General features: G+C 38.5%; 1 protein-coding gene and 2 pseudogenes across 5 annotated transcripts in view; all 3 read left to right on the top strand.

Moving 5' to 3' along the window:
- Positions 1-857, top strand: part of LOC111659850 (copine-3-like) — a 10,311-nt gene extending 9,454 nt beyond the window's left edge. For all 4 annotated transcript variants that reach the window (XM_023412936.2, XM_023412937.2, XM_023412938.2 and 1 more), the window contains one exon: positions 358-857. In XM_023412936.2, coding sequence (XP_023268704.1) covers positions 358-477 — 120 coding nt within the window. In that variant the 3' untranslated portion in view covers positions 478-857. The remainder of the gene's footprint in view (positions 1-357) is intronic.
- A 3,691-nt stretch (positions 858-4,548) lies between these two features.
- On the top strand, positions 4,549-16,822 carry LOC111659841 (copine-3-like; annotated as a pseudogene). The gene is made up of 15 exons (XR_015437663.1): positions 4,549-4,737; positions 4,919-5,098; positions 5,247-5,321; positions 5,401-5,472; positions 6,065-6,145; positions 7,334-7,423; positions 9,422-9,520; positions 9,684-9,770; positions 10,006-10,065; positions 10,266-10,399; positions 12,013-12,067; positions 12,217-12,268; positions 12,733-12,866; positions 13,037-13,273; positions 15,420-16,822. The product of XR_015437663.1 is annotated as a copine-3-like (transcript).
- Positions 16,823-19,045: 2,223 nt separating this feature from the next.
- Positions 19,046-19,449, top strand: part of LOC147818753 (uncharacterized) — a 2,109-nt pseudogene continuing 1,705 nt past the window's right edge.

Genomic DNA, 19,449 nt, shown 5'->3' with positions numbered 1-19,449 from the left:
TTTAATGTATTATTATTTAATTTATTATTGTTTTAGTTGCTTAAGAGATATTCTTGGCTCTGAATTTGTTCATTGCTATTTTTATGTTTTTGTGCATTATTTGTTGCCGTCATCATTAAACGAACAGGTTACTCATCAGTTACTCAGTACTTGAGTAGTTTTTTCACAACATACTTTTTACTTTTACTCAAGTAAATATTTGGGTGACTACTCTTTACTTTTACTTTAGTACTTGAGCTACTCTACCCACCTCTGGCCATGTACAGTATTTGTATTTGCAGGAGGGACAAGATGTCTTCATTATTAGTTTGGGTGACGGACCTTGAGACTAACGCTTTCTTTTTCTTGTCATTGCAGGGAAACAGCATAGCCCTCGCCCAGAGCGTCCTGGCGGAGCTGCCTGATCAAGTGTCCTCCTTCTTCAATTCTTACAAGCTGAAACCCCCTAATATATTCAATGTATCTGAGCCTTCCTAGAAAGGTGGGATAATAAACCCAAATACCTCATATTTACTACTTGCCTGTGTCACCTGCATCCTCTTTCTGTTTTTACTGTATGGAATGGTGCAAATCAATACCAAATGTGTCCTTTATAGCTTCTGCTGTAAATGTGGGGTAAAAAGAATAATAACAACAAAAAGAAATCATAATTAACCCCAAATCTGTGACTGGATTTAATATTGTTTAATATGTATTTTAAAGTTCATAAAAGAAAAAACACAGTGCCTTGTAGTGCATGAAACCAAGCAGTCATCAAGCAATCACATAAATGCAATCACATTGAACTCTGTGTGCTAAAAATGTATCACTTAACATGTTGATGTGACTTTGTTGATTAAATGTCATTATTTCTTGTACATTTCTATGTTTGAATGTTTTCTCAGTCTTCTCTGTGTTACTTTTTTGCTGTCGTTATTTTTGCACAATCTCTCACTGCTTAACCCATAGTTTTGTTTCTTAATCTCCAAATCATCTGAGAGAGCACTGTGCTCATACAGTGTGTGGTATAGCTTATGCTGTGTATCCAGGCAGTGTGCTGGGAAAGGCTGTGTAAGCACCAGCACCATCAAACTGAAGTGACGCTGTTCCTCTTGCAGACCTTGTTGACACAAGCCCTGGTTGCTCCGGTGCATGAAAGCAAAGTTTAATTATGCCTCCGTGCCAGAGACAGCCAGTCTGTCCCATTCTCATGGAAAGGATATCTCAGTAACGACCTGAGGGAATTTGGTCATATTTGGTACAATTGTTCACTTGGACTCAATGATTTGGTGGTCAAAGGTCAAGGTCACGTTGACCTCTCAACACAAGGTTCTGGCCTTGTGAACACAATATCTTGAGAACTCTCCAAGGGAATCCCTTCACATATGACACAAATGTCCAATGGAACTCAATGATGAACTGATTAGATTTTGATGATCAAGGGCTAAAGGTCAAGGTTGGTGTGACCTCACAAAACAATATTTAGCTATAACTCAAGACTTCACACAGCAATTATGACAAAACTTCACACTAATTGCTAATATTTGATATGACTCAGCAGTGTAATCTGAAACTAGTCTGATTGGCAGAGGCATACAACCCTGAGGCGGTGATTGTAGTTTACGTATTAAATGAGCTGTGTCCCTACACTATGGGTTTCAAGCACATGGCAACTGAATTTGAAGGAATGTGTGAAAGCAGTCATGATAAGAATTTTTTTTTCACTTGCATCAGTGCTGTCAAAGCTATGTTCACTAACAAGACACTGCTATGACCAAGTTGTCACTTGGCTGGCTCATGCTGCCAGGAATAAAACAACCAAGACAATGAACTAAAATGAAACTTGATATCACCCCTGGAGCAGGTTAATATGGACATTGTGTCCTTGAACGTCCACATCAGGGAACCACAGTTCTCCTCTTAGAACCGGTATTAATGGATGTGGGGGTTCTTAATGTTCTGCTGTGCTCCCTTTTTTTCTAAGTATTAAGTCCAGGATTTGTAAATTTGTGACTGGGGAAAGCAGACCAAGCTTCACTGCATGACTTTCACAAAGTGTACACAAAGTCTCTTAATAATTAATCAAATTTCCACTTTTGTGAAACTGTGTCTGTGATCATTCTACACTCACAACCGAAGTGTTATATTTACCAGCTCGACTGTGCTTTCTATAAACGTTCAGCATAAGGAGTACTTTGGTCTCCGCCTGCTGAGGATCCCTGTACAGAAAACGAACGCCCTGGGCACCGCCCTCCACAGAAGCTAGACTTTCTGCTTACGATAAAACACAGCAGACGGCCAACTGGATAACCAGGTAGGACAAGCTAGGAGATACGTAGCTTTGGGTTATTTGGTGTTCGGTGGCAAGATAAATATAGACACAGCGCCTTTATTAAATTTTGCTTACTTTCGTGACTGACAATGGTACCCATGTTAAACCTTTCCTCGTATCATGTGACCATAAGCTGGCACGAAAAAAAGCCTGCAGTCGTTTAAGTGAACGTTGTGGACGTAATACTCGTTATTGCAGAGACAGTAGAGGTACTCTGGTTGTACTTTATCTGTTTGAATGACAATAAACGTGAGTGAACTGTCTTTCTGCTGCGGGACGGCCTCTGTCATGTCAGCTATGTAGTAACGTTTTAAGCTGCAGTTTGGCCAGTTTAATTTGCCTTTACCTCAACTAACGTTATGTTTCTAACAATGTTAGTCAGTTCGCTTAATAATGAATAGAAGCTGCATGTTTACCGTAATAATTATAAGCAAGAAAAGCTTTAAATACAGGCTTCAGCTAACGCTAGCCCCGTTCAAAACGGTTCAATCCACTGTACAGTTAAATTTTCACTCCGGGTTGCATTTGTTTTCATCACCTCCTAATGGCGCTTGCCGTTAGGCAGCAGCACCCTAACGGAAAAATTCGATGTTTAATTAATCAAATGGCGTTGAGTGGATGTAGTGTTGACCGAATCTACGAAAAGACCCCAACGATTAATTAAATGTGGTAAATGAGATGTATTCTTAAAGCTGAGTATTTATATTCATAAACACATTGATAAGCAGTCTTTTTTTGCGTGTAGTCCGCCGTGTTTGCTGGGTTCTCCTCATTGGCTCAGCGTGTACTATGATTTATTTTTTTTACTGAGATTGCGAAAGTGGGTAATTGATCAATATTACCATCTGCCTGGTGTGGAGCAAGTGTTTCATAAGAATTAAGTAATGGATTTAAGTAACTCAGTTGTAACTTGGCTGAATGTGGGGCACTTCCTGAAGCACTGACGCCTACCAGCAAAGTGGTTCGAAAAAAAAGGTTAATTTCTTGATGCCTCATATTAACAATACAACATGTAGCTACTGGGCAGAATGTAACATAGGCAAATACTAACGTTTGTATATTACAAATTGAATAACAGTTTGAGGGAAACCACTCTAGATTTTCTTTTACACTAAGCATGCCTCTATATTTATTCCTGTAAAGGCTGTCAAAATATCTATGCATCAGATGTATTAATATCAGTCAAGGTAGGCTCAATGTCTGTGTTTTAACTGAAATGAAGTGAAAATTGAGACATGTACAATGGGAAATGATTTTGGAATAAACACTTAATTTATATTTATTAATAAATGACTGTTGAGACCCAAACATTTTTTAATGATTTCCCCTGCCTATAAGAATAATCTTCCACAGGGCACAGAAAAGGCTGGGGTTCACAAAACCTCATTGCCAGCTTGTAAAGGCGTGGGTAAATTCATTTCTGTCTTTTCCTATATTTTAGTGAATCCTCAAGTCCTCTAATATTTCTTTATATGCAGTCACTGGGGATAAATAAGATCAAAGTGTTGCCAAACTGGAGAAGTATCTTTCCCTTGGTGGGTCAATCACAAATATGTCCAAACCACCCGCACACAAAATGTCAGTCACTGTTATAAACCTAAAACTGAAAATATATAATTTCTCCTGGAGGTCTCATACACACAGTCAAATGTTGCTCCATAATATGAACTCCCATCAAAAGCAGTGAAGTGGTACAAACGGTAAGCGAGGCTGCTGTCTCTAATGTTACACAGGAAGCCTTGACCACTCATGTAACAACATTACAGATCACTAATTACCCTGTTAGAAATGTAATAAGTAATATATATGTGTTAATTGCTTTATCAAAGTAATGTTACTTATTACATTAGATTACCTTTTGATTTGTTTTCAGTACTATCAGAAATGTCACAACTTAATCACCCCTCAAAGTTAATATTTAATGAAAACACAATACTGAATTGATTTAGTGTATTAGATGTCATACCTATCACGTGTCTGACCCGTGTTCTCAACACAAATGGCAAAAGAAGTTGTTCCTGCACGGCCAAAAGATGCAAACCGATAGAATGGATGTTAAATTCTTCAGCTTTTTACTAAAGAATATATTCAGACGTAACCCCTTCATAATCACCAACATTTTGAGTAGTAAATGTATTTTAATTTAATTTAATTTTGTCTCAGTAGTCACTGTGCTATATTAAATGGTGCCTCCAGTTTTTTGAAATGTGGTTTTATCTGTGTTCATGTTTGTCAGCTCTTGTATGTGAGTGTGCTCTCCAGGCCGAGATGGCAGCAGGTGGAAACCCAGGACCGAGGTCACTGACTGTGTGACCAAGGTGGCGCTGAGCATCTCCTGTGAAAATCTCCTTGACATGGACACTTTCTCAAAGTCCGACCCCCTGTGTGTGCTATTCATGAACAGCTCTGGGTCCCAGTGGTGTGAGGTACGTGGCTATAAAGGCTGTTCTTACACACACACACACACACACACACACACACACACACACACACACACACACACACACACACAAACACACTATTCAGTGAAACTTTAAATGTAATGTTAATGTTTAAATGTAAATGTAACAAAAAAATGCTTGACTCTGTAACATGTATTTGTGTTAGATTGGCCGGACAGAGAAAATAAAGAACTGCCTTAATCCCAGCTTCTCCAAGACTTTTGTCATCGACTACTACTTTGAGATGGTGCAGAAGCTGAAGTTCGAAGTGTACGACATTGACAGTGACAACTACAGTCTGCAAAATTCTGACTTCCTGGGGGAACTGGAGTGTACCTTGGGACAGGTAACAGACCTCTCTGCCTACTTCAACAGTTCATTTATTATACTCCTCATGCTTCTTTCTTTCTTAGAATTAGAATTGGAAGTGGTGTTGGCTCTGTGGCATTTCTAGTGATAAGTAAGATGATTCAGCAAGTTGTTTTTCTGTTCAGATTGTGTCCTCACAGAAACTAACAAGACCACTTGTCATGAAGGACAAGAGGCCTGCTGGAAAAGGAACCATTACCGTGAGTTGCTTTCATTCAGACTGGAGCATTATGGATATTTGATTCTAAGTGTTCATGGTGTATGTTTCTGGTTTTGCAGATATGTGCTGAAGAAAGAACTGACAACAGAGTGGTGGAATTAGACGTTGCAGCTAGAAAACTGGATAAAAAGGTATTGATTACAACATTTGAATTATTTTTAAGGATTCAGACATATTCATACAGATGATCTTACTGGAGTTAAAAATTCAGAAATGTCACTGTGGTCTTTCACTATATAAATTACAACATGTCAGGTCTATGGCGGCTACAATGATACCATGTGGAGACTGCAAGAACTGTGATTGGTCAGCCTGACATTCTTGTGTTTTATCCTACAAGTTTGTTGACAGTGAAGGCAACACTAAACAAAATGGATTCTGTGGCTTTTCACTAACACACACCTAGAAAAACCATTCCACTGCTGAGGTTCACAATGAATCAAAGGTTGTAGAGAGATTGAAAGAGTTACCTGGATGTAACTCCAGTTGCACAAGTAAATTACAGAATGTTAACACAGTTACTGTAGGGGATGTAATTAAAGCTTGATACAGTCCGATCATGTATGATCATGTACATCCATCTAGTCTAAGTTATTACCTCTGGTCTAGGTATGTATGTATCTTAATTACTTTAGATTTTATATTCTGGATGTGCTAAGATGCACCTAATTACTAAGTAGTAATAGTGGTTCAGCTGTGTATTATTTTCATGTTTATTCCCAGGATTTCTTTGGGAAGTCCGACCCTTTCCTGGAATTCTACAAGCACACAGAAACTGGATGGCAGCTGGCTCACAGGACAGAGGTACAGATGTTTTCAACCATGCTGTCACTCTGACACTATGGCTCTGTTGTTCTATTACTCTGACTCTGTGACCGCGTGGCTCTATTACACCCATCCTAATACATTTTAGCTTTAAAATGCATCACTTTTGCTACATTTACGCCTGGCGTCCGTATTACTTTGAAGTTTTGAGATGGAAATGCTGCTGGATCCGTTTTAATTTGAAAACTCCAGGGCTGCTTTTTAGTCTAGACATGTAGAAAGTTTAGAAGCTATTACCCAATCGCCCATGTTCGCCTCATGATTGAATCTTATCAGTCACGACATAACCTTCCATGATCCGTCACGCTCCTATCATGTGGCCATTTTTTCAGGAAAATTATGACTATATTTGTGTTACTTTCATTAACAAATTCTACCATGTCGTCAGTCCAAGCAAAGAAGTCTCTGGGTTTACCTTTCGCCATTGCTTTTTGTGTTCATACAATTTTTTACAATTAAGCAACCAACTGCAGAGTAGACAATCTGCTTTTCGGCGTGAATGGTTCTGTCTTAAAATGAAAACGTATTACTGCGGACATAGCCTTACTCCGACTCTGTGGCTGTGTGGCTCTTTTACTCAATGACTGTGACTTTGTTCATTTTCATAATCTATCCGTGGCCACACTGCTAATTTTGGCAGCATTGCAACATGCTCACAGGCCATTTTCAGAGAAGACATTTTGATTAAATGAATGAGGGATGAATTCTATTTACAGTAAGTAGTTTGGTTTCAGGTTTCTGGAAGTTATCCAAAATCACTCCTGAGTTAAATGTGTACTGCATTATGTTTACGCCCAAAACTCCTGTAGTCTGAGCTCGGCTTTACTCTTTGAGTCTGTTACTCTGTGAGTCTGTAGACACATTCTTGTGAAGACGATACCTCAGGAATGATACACAGTAGAAACCTGATACCACAGCCCCATATGGAGTAGATGACCTAACTGGATTCTGGAACATCTTTCTCTGAAAATGTATTTATTAGGCAACACTAATTACCCATAAATTGCTGTAACTTCTAACAGTTTCAGCTAACAAGATTACATTGAAACCAGATATGTAGTATGCAAAGACCAACATGTTGGTGTGAGAAATCTTAAATAATTAATGAGGTAATTGGCCTAATTAGGGGGATATTTCTGTCCTTTCTTAATCTGTGGCATTGTGCAGGTGGTGAAATACAACCTAAACCCAACATGGAAACGATTCCGTGTCCCGCTGCAGTCACTCTGTGGAGGTGACGTGGAGAAATCTATAAAGGTATTTATATATACACACACACACACACACGCTGTTTTAATATAACTAAAAGATTTCAGATTAATCGTTAATGAAAATAACTATTGATTATTTCAGTTAACCAGACAAGTATTTTCTTGATTGTTGGATTAATGATTTGGTCTATGAAATTTCAGAAAATACAGCCCAAATTCTGATCATAGTTTCTGAAAGCCCAAGCTGACCACCACTACTACACTGAATTATTGGTATTTTTTCCTTTAAAATGACAACAAATCAATTATCAAAATAGTCAATAGTCAGTTCATTGACTGATCATCACAGCTCCACCTGCAACATCTCTCAGAAGGTAAATGTTTATTACCTAAATAATAACAAATATCAGGCTCTCATTCAGTAATGGATACAAATATAGTGATTATCTCAAAGTATAAATCAAATGTATTTTACAGCTTGTTTTATAAGTTAATTATGATATGTGCTATATGATGTTTTTCAGCCAAGCTGTAGTGGAAATGAAAACAGGAACCCTGCCTATGTTTCATTGATTGCGTCTTGAGCATATCTAAGGGTCAGATAATCTTGATAGAAATAAGGAAATGTGTGTAAGCATTAGTTTATGTATGTTGTTTTTTGTTTCCGTCCTCAAACCCTGTTAAAGCACACTTATCAGGAAGAGATGCTTTCCAGTCAACAGTACAAGTGAGTTTATTGTCAACACCTTGAGTGCTCTTCACGTGAAGGATGCAGTGTCTGTGACAAGACAGGACAAAGTCCTAGATGCATCTCTATCTATCTTAAAGGAATACACACAGTTAGCTGGCCCATTGGTGAACTTACCTGCTTGATGATGACAGTGTAGTCACTAAAATCATTGTGTGCCCCTGGTTGATTATTAACTTCAGTGCTCCATATTGACAATTTGATGAGACAAAGAGAACGTAAAGTATGTGTATAGCTGAATAATAACTAATTATCTAGAAATGTAGCTAGTATTCTGTAGTACACAGAATACAATACAACAAAAATGTATGGATGGAGCACTAGAGCCCACAACTACCAGGGATTCATTGATGACACTAGTGTCTATAGTATACATTATTTATCAACAGTCAGTACTAGTAAAACAATGTAATACTGTAAAACAGTGTCAATTCATAAAGGTTGGAAAGTGTGTCTTAAATAATGCAGTGTATTTTACGAATTTATTGAATTTATTTGAATCTGAATGAAATTATCAATTTTTAAAATCTAAAATCTTAATCTGAAAAGTAATTTGTGGGTGCAGTATATTTGTTTAAACATTGTAGTGAAGTAAAAAGTACAACATCTCCAGCTGGAATGAAGAAGTTTAAAACAGCATTAGAATGTAAACACCAACCTAAACTATAAATATATACTTTTTACCTGTCGACAGTTTTATGCCACACTCCACTGCTGGCTGTGATGGGGTGGGCACAATGTTACTTTTCAGCCTGCTGTTAAGTTACTCTTTAAGGACAATAATTGAGTAAATGTACTTAGTGACTTTCCACCACTGTCAACGGGTAAGTTGACCAAATGGTCAGTTTCCCAAAAGGAAGAAGTTTTCCATTAAGATGGATCGCTATCAGTTATCCATGAGCTTTCTTAGCTGTTCATCTTGTACAATGACTGTAGCATCCCAGTTTGTCTAATCTTCCTGGTTGCTCCATGCTGTGTTTAGACCTTTTTGTCTTCTCCCTGTTCTCTCAACACTGAAGCTTCATTGTGCAGATTCTGATCAGGTACGCTGAGTACCCTGCTCTAAAGGAAGGAGTCTGGGGCTGTGCTCACTATGTTTGCCACTTAGAAGCCTTGTGTGTCTTTCTGTTGTAGCAGGGTGTTGCCTCACATTTGAAGCTTCACCCCCATAGCATGCATTTGTCTCGTCTTATTTGATATCCACACGCTGATGATAATTTGTCATATTTTTTTGCTAATTTAAAATCAAAGAGGATGTATTCACTTTGTCTTGTTTCTCCTTTCTGTGATTCCCAGGTAGATTGTTACGACTACAACAGCAACGGCTCTCACAACTTCATCGGATCCTTTCAGGCCACGCTCTCCCAAATACAGCAGGCTTCACAGGCATATGGGGTGAGCTCTGTGTGTTTGTTGGTCATTTCTGAAATGTTAAGCATAAACATAAAAAAACCTGATGAAATACAAAAAAGTTTCTTTCCAGCTTTTTATTCTTTTAACAGTTATTTTATGAACCTTGGTCATTTATTCCTGATACCTGTGTTTGTCATCCTCTTAGGCTGAGTTTGAATGCATCAATAGTAAGAAGAAACAGAAGAAGAAAGGATACAAAAACTCTGGTATTATCATCATAAAACACTGCAAGGTATTGTGGTTTTCTATCCTTTTTTAAAATTTCTGAACACTCTTAGTTTAGTATATGAAGTCAGATACAGAGATGTTCAGATGTTCTCTTAAACACTGTATATCTAATTGAGGTATACAGTATTTTACTGTATGCTATCTTTTAGATTTGACAAAGAATAATAATAATTTTTTTTTTAAATTTTCTTTATTTTTGAATATTTGAGGAATTTCCTGTTGTCAATATTTATTTGCAGATAGTGAAGGAGTACACGTTTCTGGATTACATAATGGGTGGCTGCCAGTTTAACTTCACTGTGAGTGCTCGACAGATTTTTTGAAAACGTTTGCGAAGGAAGAATCTAAATATTTGCCTCATACCTACATGACACGATTCCTTCATATAAACTGTGGTTAGGATTGAATATGTTTTGTATATGTATAACATTTATTATGATTATGTCAGAACATTATTTGATTTGATTTTCTCTGTATTTATCCTGCACCTTCGGGACAGATTGCTATTGACTTCACAGGTTCCAATGGGGACCCCAGGTATCCTATGTCCCTTCACTACATCAATCCTCAGGGCTATAATGAATACCTGGCAGCTATCTGGGCAGTGGGTAATGTCATCCAGGACTACGACAGGTAAATACAGCAGATTGCTTTCTATGAGGCATTATGATCCACCAAAAATCCACCATAAATCATTTCAGCACAGCGGTGTGCTGTCCTTCCAGTAGGAAATCAGTCAGCAAAACAAAAAAATATTCAATATAAACAAAGACCAACAGTGAATCTCTGTATTTGTGTAAATCCCAAACCACCTACAGATTAGATTAGATTACATTCAACTTTATTGTCATTGCACCAAATGCAAGTACTTGCAGTTAGGTGTCTAACCAGAAGTGCAAAATAGTGCAAACCAAAGTGCGCAGTTATACACATAATGTATAAATACATGGAAGAGTAATGTAAACAAATATTATGGGTTAGGGTGGATATACACAATAGAATATATTCAGCAAATTGATATATACAGGTTTGTGATAGTAGAGTTTTGATTCACAGTTCGAGGTTGTGGTGAGAGGAGTCTTTGGTGATGGCAGGTAGCTCAGTACCAGTGATGCGCTAGACAGTTTTGACCACCTGTTGCAGTGACTCCTGGTCAGGTTAGATCACGACTTTGAGCAGTGAACATATCAAGCTGTTCTGTAATTGGTTAGTTTGCTCTCAGTGGTAAAATGATAAAGGTTCATCAGGATCTGAGGGGGCAGGTGAGCTCTCTTCAGTTTCTGATGCACCTTCTTGACCAGAATGGAGCTGTTGGGGAAACTCAAAATTAAAGATACACTCCGCCTCTGACCCAGCGATGTGGATGGGGTTGTGTTCACAGCCTCTAGATTTCCTTAAGTCCACTATGAACTCCTGAGTCCTTTCAGTGTTGAGAGTCAGGTGTTGTTCTCACACTACTTTCCCAGGTATGTCAATCACTGTAATGTGGTCTGAAAATTTGATGGTGTTAGAGTCATGCATAGTCAGTCACAGGTGAAGTTGGAGTAGAGATGAGGACTCAGCACACAGGACTCTAGTGCTCAGGATCAGGGTGGAGGAGGTTAAGTTGTGTAACCTGTCTGGAAGTGCCTTGTCCAGTTGGTTGTAAGGATGATGGAGCTGAATGCTGAGTTGTTGCCTTAGTCCAGGTGGGTCAAGGCAAGGTGTTGTAATGTGTTGGCAGCATCCTCTGTAGAAATGTCCGTGCGGTGTGTGTCAAACTTCCTTCCTGATGATGGTGCAGTAAGCACCTTACAGACATGCACCTCCATGAATGTCTTCATATTAATACAAAACCTGCAGCGCAGTCCTGTATCGCCTTCTTAGATGTAATCTTACACACAAAATCACTTTAGTGAACTACGAAACACTGTGAAAGCGGTTATATTAAGATGTTGAGGAGATCAGGTGATCAATCAATAAAACCAACTTAAGGTCATGTCATTCAGTGTGTACAGTTGTGCACTATTGGATATTGAATTCACTCTTTGATAGTGTTCTATGATGTGACATTGTATGAGTGGATTCACTGTGTGAAGGGTCTCGCTGGTCTTTCCATAAATGTCCTGTCATGTCTTAATGAAGCTGTGAGCATCAATGATGTACAAGTTACGTATTGCATGTCTGAAAACGGCTCTAAACATTATATCATGTGTGTAAATGCTCTTGGACTGTAACACCTACTTTGCTTCACTTCCTTTGTGCAGTGACAAGATGTTCCCTGCTTTTGGTTTTGGAGCCCAGATCCCTCCCACATGGCAGGTGATGGTTTATTTCAGTTAAAACATATTATAGTATTTACATTATATAGGCCTTTGTCTATCTGACAATTGAACTCTCTAAAACAAGAAAAGGCTCCTCTCAGATTAGTTGGTATGTAATCCATATTAATAATTGTTTTGTGTTTGCAGGTCAGCCACGAGTTTCCGATCAACTTCAATGCATCAGATCCATTTTGTGCAGGTAATTATGGACTTAAGCTAATGTGAAGTCACTCTGCTGTGTGTTAAATGGGACAGGTCAAGATATGTACCTCGTGCCATTTAGTAAAATGTGGTTTGGTTTGGTACAGTGTGACATGAGACTGGTATCATTTGTTCTTTAACAATAAATCTGGCAAAGTCTCAAGCAAAACTGGATTTGCTGCCTGTTTCTATTTTACATTGTTGTTGATTGAATAAAGAATTTAATGATGAAAAAGCTGCATTGAAAAGCTCAATCATGGCTAACATAAAGTTTGTTTCAGCATCTCACTACAAATTTGAATTTCTGTGCAGATTATCCTTGTCCCACAAATTGATCATCATGTTGCGGTGTGCTCTGCTTTTCCAGCTGCGCTAAATCAACATGGTAATACATATAAAATGATTCCCAGGGTGGTTCTGTTCACCCATGTGTGTGTGCATTTTTTGTTTGTCCTGTTTTAGGTATAGAAGGTGTGGTGAGCGCCTACCAGCAGTGTCTGCCCCAGGTGAAGCTTTATGGCCCCACAAACTTTTCTCCAATCATCAACCATGTGGCCCACTTTGGCAGGCAGGCCTTGCAGCAGGAAACTGCCTCTGTGAGTTGCTGGAAGTCTAAACTCGATCATAGTGGTATAACTATAGCTGCTGTGTGCAAACGTGTTATTGTAGATCTGGTTTGGCAGAAGCAACTTCACAGGAGCAACATAATCTCAACCAGTTATACTTTACCACCCTGTAACAATCACTCTTTTCTGTTGTTTCCCAGCAATACTTTGTTCTGCTCATCATCACTGACGGAGTGATCACAGACATGGATGAGACCCGTCAGGCCATCGTCAACGCCTCTCGTCTGCCCTTATCTATCATCATCGTTGGGGTAGGGGGGGCGGACTTCAGTGCCATGGAGTTTCTGGATGGAGATGATGGAATTTTACGTTCTGCTACAGGCGAGGCCGCCATGAGGGACATCGTGCAGTTTGTGCCATTCAGGCAGTTCCAAAATGTAAGATAAATTGTAAAGCAAAGCCTCTGTAGGCATGTACCATGAGCTTCTTTAAACTCTTAAATGGTGTCCCTACATCTTATTTCAGGCAGGCACTCCAGCCCTTGCCCAGAGCGTACTGGCAGAGTTGCCTGACCAAGTGGCCTCCTTCTTCAATTTATTTGACCTGAAGCCCCCCAGCGAACCCAGTGCTTCCTAGAAATGTAGGAATTACCCAAACCAACTCTCCAACCCCAATCTCCCCCCACTTTCCCACATTTGATCTACAACTGCATAAATTTAAATAGAAACATACTGATCCCATGTCATCATGTACAGTAACTATTGTTTTAATGCTTAAAGATCGGGGCCCGTATTCACAAAGCATTTTATCTTACCACTAAGAGTTTTCCTAAGTCACAATAAAAGTTTCTAACCAAAAGTTTTCTCCTAAGACCTATTCACAAAGCTGCTGAGACCAAATTTTAGTACGGAAAAGTGAAAACTTCTAAGCTAAGAGTGTGATTCCATTGCTATTGCTCACGTCAATTTTCATGGACAAGCTCGCTTGCAGGAACCACAGCGATTGGTTGATGAAAGACCAGCCTGTGCCAGTGAAAACACATGCGCAACAACCTGCAGTAATAATAAAAAAAAAATACAAATAAAATAATAACGGATCAGGTGCTATTTACAAAATTAGTGCATTCTCCAAAATGCATCTGTATGATAAGGTTTGTGTCAAAACAGGAGAATTTAATTTAACAATAAAAACTTAATCAATTCTCTCACTGGAAAAATAAAAAAAACTCGCCTGTCATAGACTACCTTACTAAACCTAACTGGCAGCCTATTAGCCACAATCTGTTGTAGCTGTGGTCCCAGCTGTGGGTTGAGGTGTGAGAAGATATCCCCTGTCCCCCACCTAGTGACATCCAGCTGGAATATGGCCTTTCAAACAGCTGCCTCAGGTCACTCTTTATTAAGATCCATAAATCGTGTGTAGATCCTGGACACTGTAAAACATTGTCTAGAACTGTATAGGTAGCATCCAATACAACCTGTGTGTTGATGGTGTGATTTAGGGTAGACCGACCATGAAGCAGCTTCATTTCTCTGAAGCAGTTGAACATCTAAAAGAAATCGTATGAACTGTCCTATGATGTCAGGTCAGAGCGTGGGGAGGAGACCTCTCTAATGTCTAACTTCTCCCAGACTTAGGTGCTACTTTTAGAACTCAGTCGCTTTGTGAATTACTCTTACTTAGATAAATTAGGAGTTCTAAAGTTAGGTCTGACACACCCATTATTTTTAGTTTCTCCTAAATCGGCAAGTTAGGAACTACTTTTAGCCTTAAGATGCTTTGTGAGTACTGGTGCGGAATTACATGTTCTACGTTTTTGGCAGTGCTGGAGCTGTGATATGATGATAGTCAACATGACATCAACATCTCTCTGTTTAGTTTAACACAGCAGTTTTCAAAGTGCGAGGCACCCCTCCCTGCATGTGGCAAAATTGATCGAGTTTTAGTAACTACAGTGACATATAAATGACGCAGGGCTCTATCTTACACCCGGCGCAAAGGGGCGCAAGGCACAACACAAGTGTCTTTGCTAGTTTCAGACCGACACAATTGTCATTTTCCTGTCCAGCACCCACATTGTTGAAATAGCAAATACACTTACGCTTATCTGAGAGGGGGCATGGGAGTGTGGGTCTTTTAATGAGGTGTGGTCAGGTGCACTGTTGGTGCATTGCCATCTTCGGGCAGCGGAAAGTGATAGGTCAACAAAAGGCCTTACAATGTATGATATGGAATTTTATTAAAAAAGTGTGTTCAAAAGACGTTTAAAAAGTAAAGATGGAGATGATAAAAATGTTTTTTTAAAGTAAGACATGCAGCGCAGCAACGGGGTGCGTGGGGCTCAGCTGTCCATATGTTCTCTGAGGGGAGGCTCGCTTTCCCACACTTTGAAAACCCCTGGTTAGCGTATTGTAGTCGTGTAATAGCAGCATGCTATTTGAATGCAACAGACTTCAGGGAGGATTAATCAAAACACCTGTGACTGCCTGTTGTTAGGTTTCCACAGTTAGTTTCCCCACTGTTTCTGCCTAAATCTATAGACAGTATTTGTCATGCTTACCTTTTTCCTCTGTCTCTTTTTAGAGTCCTCAAGAAGTGCTTGCTCAGAGTGTCTTGGCAGAAGTTCCAGGTCAGGTGGTAAGCTTCTTCAATACCATGAGTTTGAGGCCCACCCACAGCAACACACCTCTCCCCGACCACTCCGCATCAGCACCCCCCAGTAATGTATCCTAAGGATATCCTAACACCTTCAAATGTCCAGTCATATATCATCCAGATAATTCGAGGTGAATCCACAACTCTGCAATTGTGTATTTGGACGTACATTTCTTTTAAGTGTATTACTCATAACCCAAACTCTTCCACGGTCATACGAGCATGCGACATCCAATCTAGTAGTGATGTTATGGTTTGTAAAAGTGATGAATCAATAGTATAAATCCATTGTTAATACACAGATGTTAACATGCATGTAACATTTTTAATGTGACACACAGACTTTATGTGACTCAAGTGCCAGAATTGTTAAGAGTTTATCATTTCTTATTTTATTACTTGGTTTAAGGCATCAGTTGAAGCAAGTATGACATGACTCAAGATCTTTGGTTTCTGGAAAAAATCTGAGTCCGTTAACAGCCATATGATTAGTTTGTCAGAAACTCTACATGAAAGGGCTGGAGTACTTCTGTGTTAATATTTCCTCCACTATCTCCGTGTTACAGTTAACACTTGGTGGTGTTCACACTTTATTGTTTGTGTGGGAAGTGTACCATCAGTTTCCACTGAAATCATAGATCTTGATCAGAGTTATGGAAACACAACAAACACAATTCAGGTCGACTTCAGTAATGTTTACAAATGAGAGGTTTGTTTTAGTCAATACCTTTTGTAGATTTTGCACTTCAAAATGATTGCATAGTGTCTTTGCTGCTGTTTTGTACTTCTGTCAGATTTTTTTGAAAATTCAATTCCATATTTTGTTTCACATACTATTTGGTGCTTCCATATGAATGTTAAACAAGGAGAATCAGTGGAGAGCTTCATTTGGTAAAATTCATGTTTACACAGATTAACATTAGAAGAGGAGGTAGTAAAATGTCTAACCTAACTGACTGTTAAGAAAATAACACAGTAAATTTCAGTAAGTGTATGTTAATAATAATAATAATACATTTTATTTAAAGGCGCCTTTCTTGGCACTCAAGGACACCGTACAGAGTTACAAATAATACACTTGTGTAATGTTACGTATGTGTACCGATCACTTTGGGTTTGCCTTTTGTAATATACTTGTCTTTGTCATGGACTTTGATTTGATCAATATTTTATGTAAAAAAGATCTAATTTAATCTACATAATAGCCATTTTCTACTTTAACAGTTTTTATTATAATTAACAATTAGACTTCATAACAACTTTTTTTATGTTTATGCATCCTCCGTAATGTCACAACATTAAAGATTTTCCTATTTTCACCTCACAGCCAATTCTTTGTATTCTTGAAATGTGTATCTTAAAAGTTAGCCACAGTAAGAAGATGGGAGAAAAACTACTACAATTAAAATATGTCTGGTGTTGTGTTTACTGCTGTACTGTCCGGTCTGAATTTTAATCTCTCTCTTTCTCTATAGCTACTTATTTATACAGAGGAAAGTCCCAAAAAGAACTACAGCTTTATGTGCCAGCTTCTGTTAATGTATTAATCAGAGAAATCATCAGAATGAATTTATCCTCTGTTTACTACATGATTCCTGTTGAGTGTGACACAGGTGGTGATGTTGTCCCCAGATGGGTTTGTGTGGGCAAGTCAAAAGTCCCAGGTCAGTTTTCTTCCCACCACTTCCCTGATGACTGTTGTTTGACACTGGCCTTAGTGGAGCTCTGCGCTTTAAGGAAATGTCACCTGGAAAAAAACATGAATGTTTCTAGTCCTATTTAGACTGGGGTAGTGTTGCACTTCACCTCCTGTGGCCAATACGAGTATTACAAAAGCAAACACTTAAAAAATATGTCCTGACTAAAAAAGTTCACTTTCCTCACAATATAGAAACAAATTGTTTGTAAGGATTTGTTTATTGTTGTAATCCTCATTTTGGCCACAAGAGGCATTCATTCAAAGCATGCAACAGCATCAGAAACCACTGACAGGTTTCAGTAGTGGAAGCAGATGTATCGAGCCACATCAGAGCTCAGTCACTGAAGAGAGGAGATAAAGTCTGTCCAAAAAGTCTCTAAATATATGGCCAGATGCTTTCATGAACAAAGCAGCTGAAGGGTTTTAAAGGTCAACAACTATAGAGAGAAAATCGCTAAACTGCCAACACCACTCAGCAGGAAACCTCCAGCCTTGGCCTTATAATGTAGATTATTTACAGTGTTAGTTACAAGTTAGTTCAGTTATTTATTCTGGTTTTTATTGTTCTTTATGTGTATATATATATATATAATTTTTGTTTGTATTTTTCATGTTATTTATATTTTGAAAATAAAACTTTTTTTTTTTTAATTTAAAACTTCAGATTACATTTTTCATTGGTGTCAGATTATTTATCTAGATAATTGTGATGAAGTGATTGGAAGGACTACCTGGCAATTTTTTTCCTAGGGCCCCAACAGACTCTAGAATCTATTCTGTCCACCAGATATGGATGACACAGTGCTGCAATAAGTCAGAGTTAAACAGAGGTATTATATCCAGACTGTTTAAAGGCTTCATGACAAATCTCATACCACACAGTATATTAAGAATAAATGAGAAGATTAAGTTAACTTTGAAATCTCAAAGCAAGAATGGTAAAGCGACTTTAACTTTCAATGGAAATGCAACTTCTTGCACACGAGAAGGGAATTTGGAAGTGTTTGGAAGTGTCTAATGAGATTTTTATTCCCCAATGCAGAAAGCACACGAGAGGATCTCAAGTGCTGGATTATTATTATGTGTCAGGTCACCTCTTATCTGCCTTTATAGCTGTCATTTAAGAAGAAGTTCAATCAGAAATCAAAAAAATAAGTGAACATTTTTATTGTCCAAATTATGAGTGGGAAGAAACCCACGCGACACAGGGAGTAACTGGGCTCAGTGGTGGCCCTGGCCCCAGCTACTCCTGCTGTGATCCTGTCTAAACTGTAACACATCTGCCAAATTATTGTTTATTATCTATTATTAACTATTTTTATAATTATTATTACTAATGAGCTACTGGACACATGAATTTCCCCTAGGGGATAAATAGTAGAAATTTAGCAGGCTAACAGTTAAAGCTCAGAATGTAAAAAAAAAGCATATTATTAAAAAGTAGCTAAAAATAAAAATAAATAAAAGAATGCACATTATTAAGTAGTAGCTGAAATATAAAAAAATAAGTTAAAATAATATTTAAAAAAACAAATAAAGAATAATAAATAAAGAAAGAAACGTGGGAAAAATCTCAGGCACAGGTGTGCGTCAGTAAATGTCATGAAAACAGAACGATGACCCAGAGGAGGATATATAAGCCCTGCACAGAATTCTCATCTCTCCGTTTGCACCGGGACACTGACCTGAGTTGACCTACCGCAAAGGCACAAACTGTGAAGCTAACCTTTGGAAAACTAACCCTTGGAGAATTCAAACTGCTGGAAGACAACTACCTGGACATCGGATCTTTTTGGCAATCACAACTTTTGGATCAACGAACCAAGGAAGGAAAGGAAAACCCACCACCCCGAACATGACTGACAACAGGCTGCTGCGCACCTGGGAACCTCTCCTGGCTGGAGTCGCCCATGAGTTGGACAACCACCATGCAGGTAAGACAAACTCAATAATTTATCACCCTAAAATCATTTAAAGCTCCCTCAGTGAAAAAGTACATGTACCTTTTTGGACAGTGGGTGGGTGGACAGTTGACACCATGTTATTAGGCCTGTTTAGTGAAAACAGACCATTACTCGAGGATTACTCCGTGTAAATTGGTTGTTTTGTGGATAGAATGTATTAAATATTGCGGGAGAGGTGTGGAATGTATTAACAACTGTGTTTTAGTTTGAAGACACTTATTTTGGTTTGAGGGCATCAGATTTTCCAAATATTGCATCCAAATTATTGGAAAAAAGATGGCAACTTTCATAAAAT

Source organism: Seriola lalandi, unplaced genomic scaffold, assembly GCF_002814215.2.
Source record: "Seriola lalandi dorsalis isolate HSWRI2012SDOR001 ecotype SW California unplaced genomic scaffold, Sedor1 jcf7180002054494, whole genome shotgun sequence".
Classification (NCBI taxonomy): domain Eukaryota; kingdom Metazoa; phylum Chordata; class Actinopteri; order Carangiformes; family Carangidae; genus Seriola; species Seriola lalandi.
This window is presented reverse-complemented; position numbering and strand designations above follow the sequence as displayed.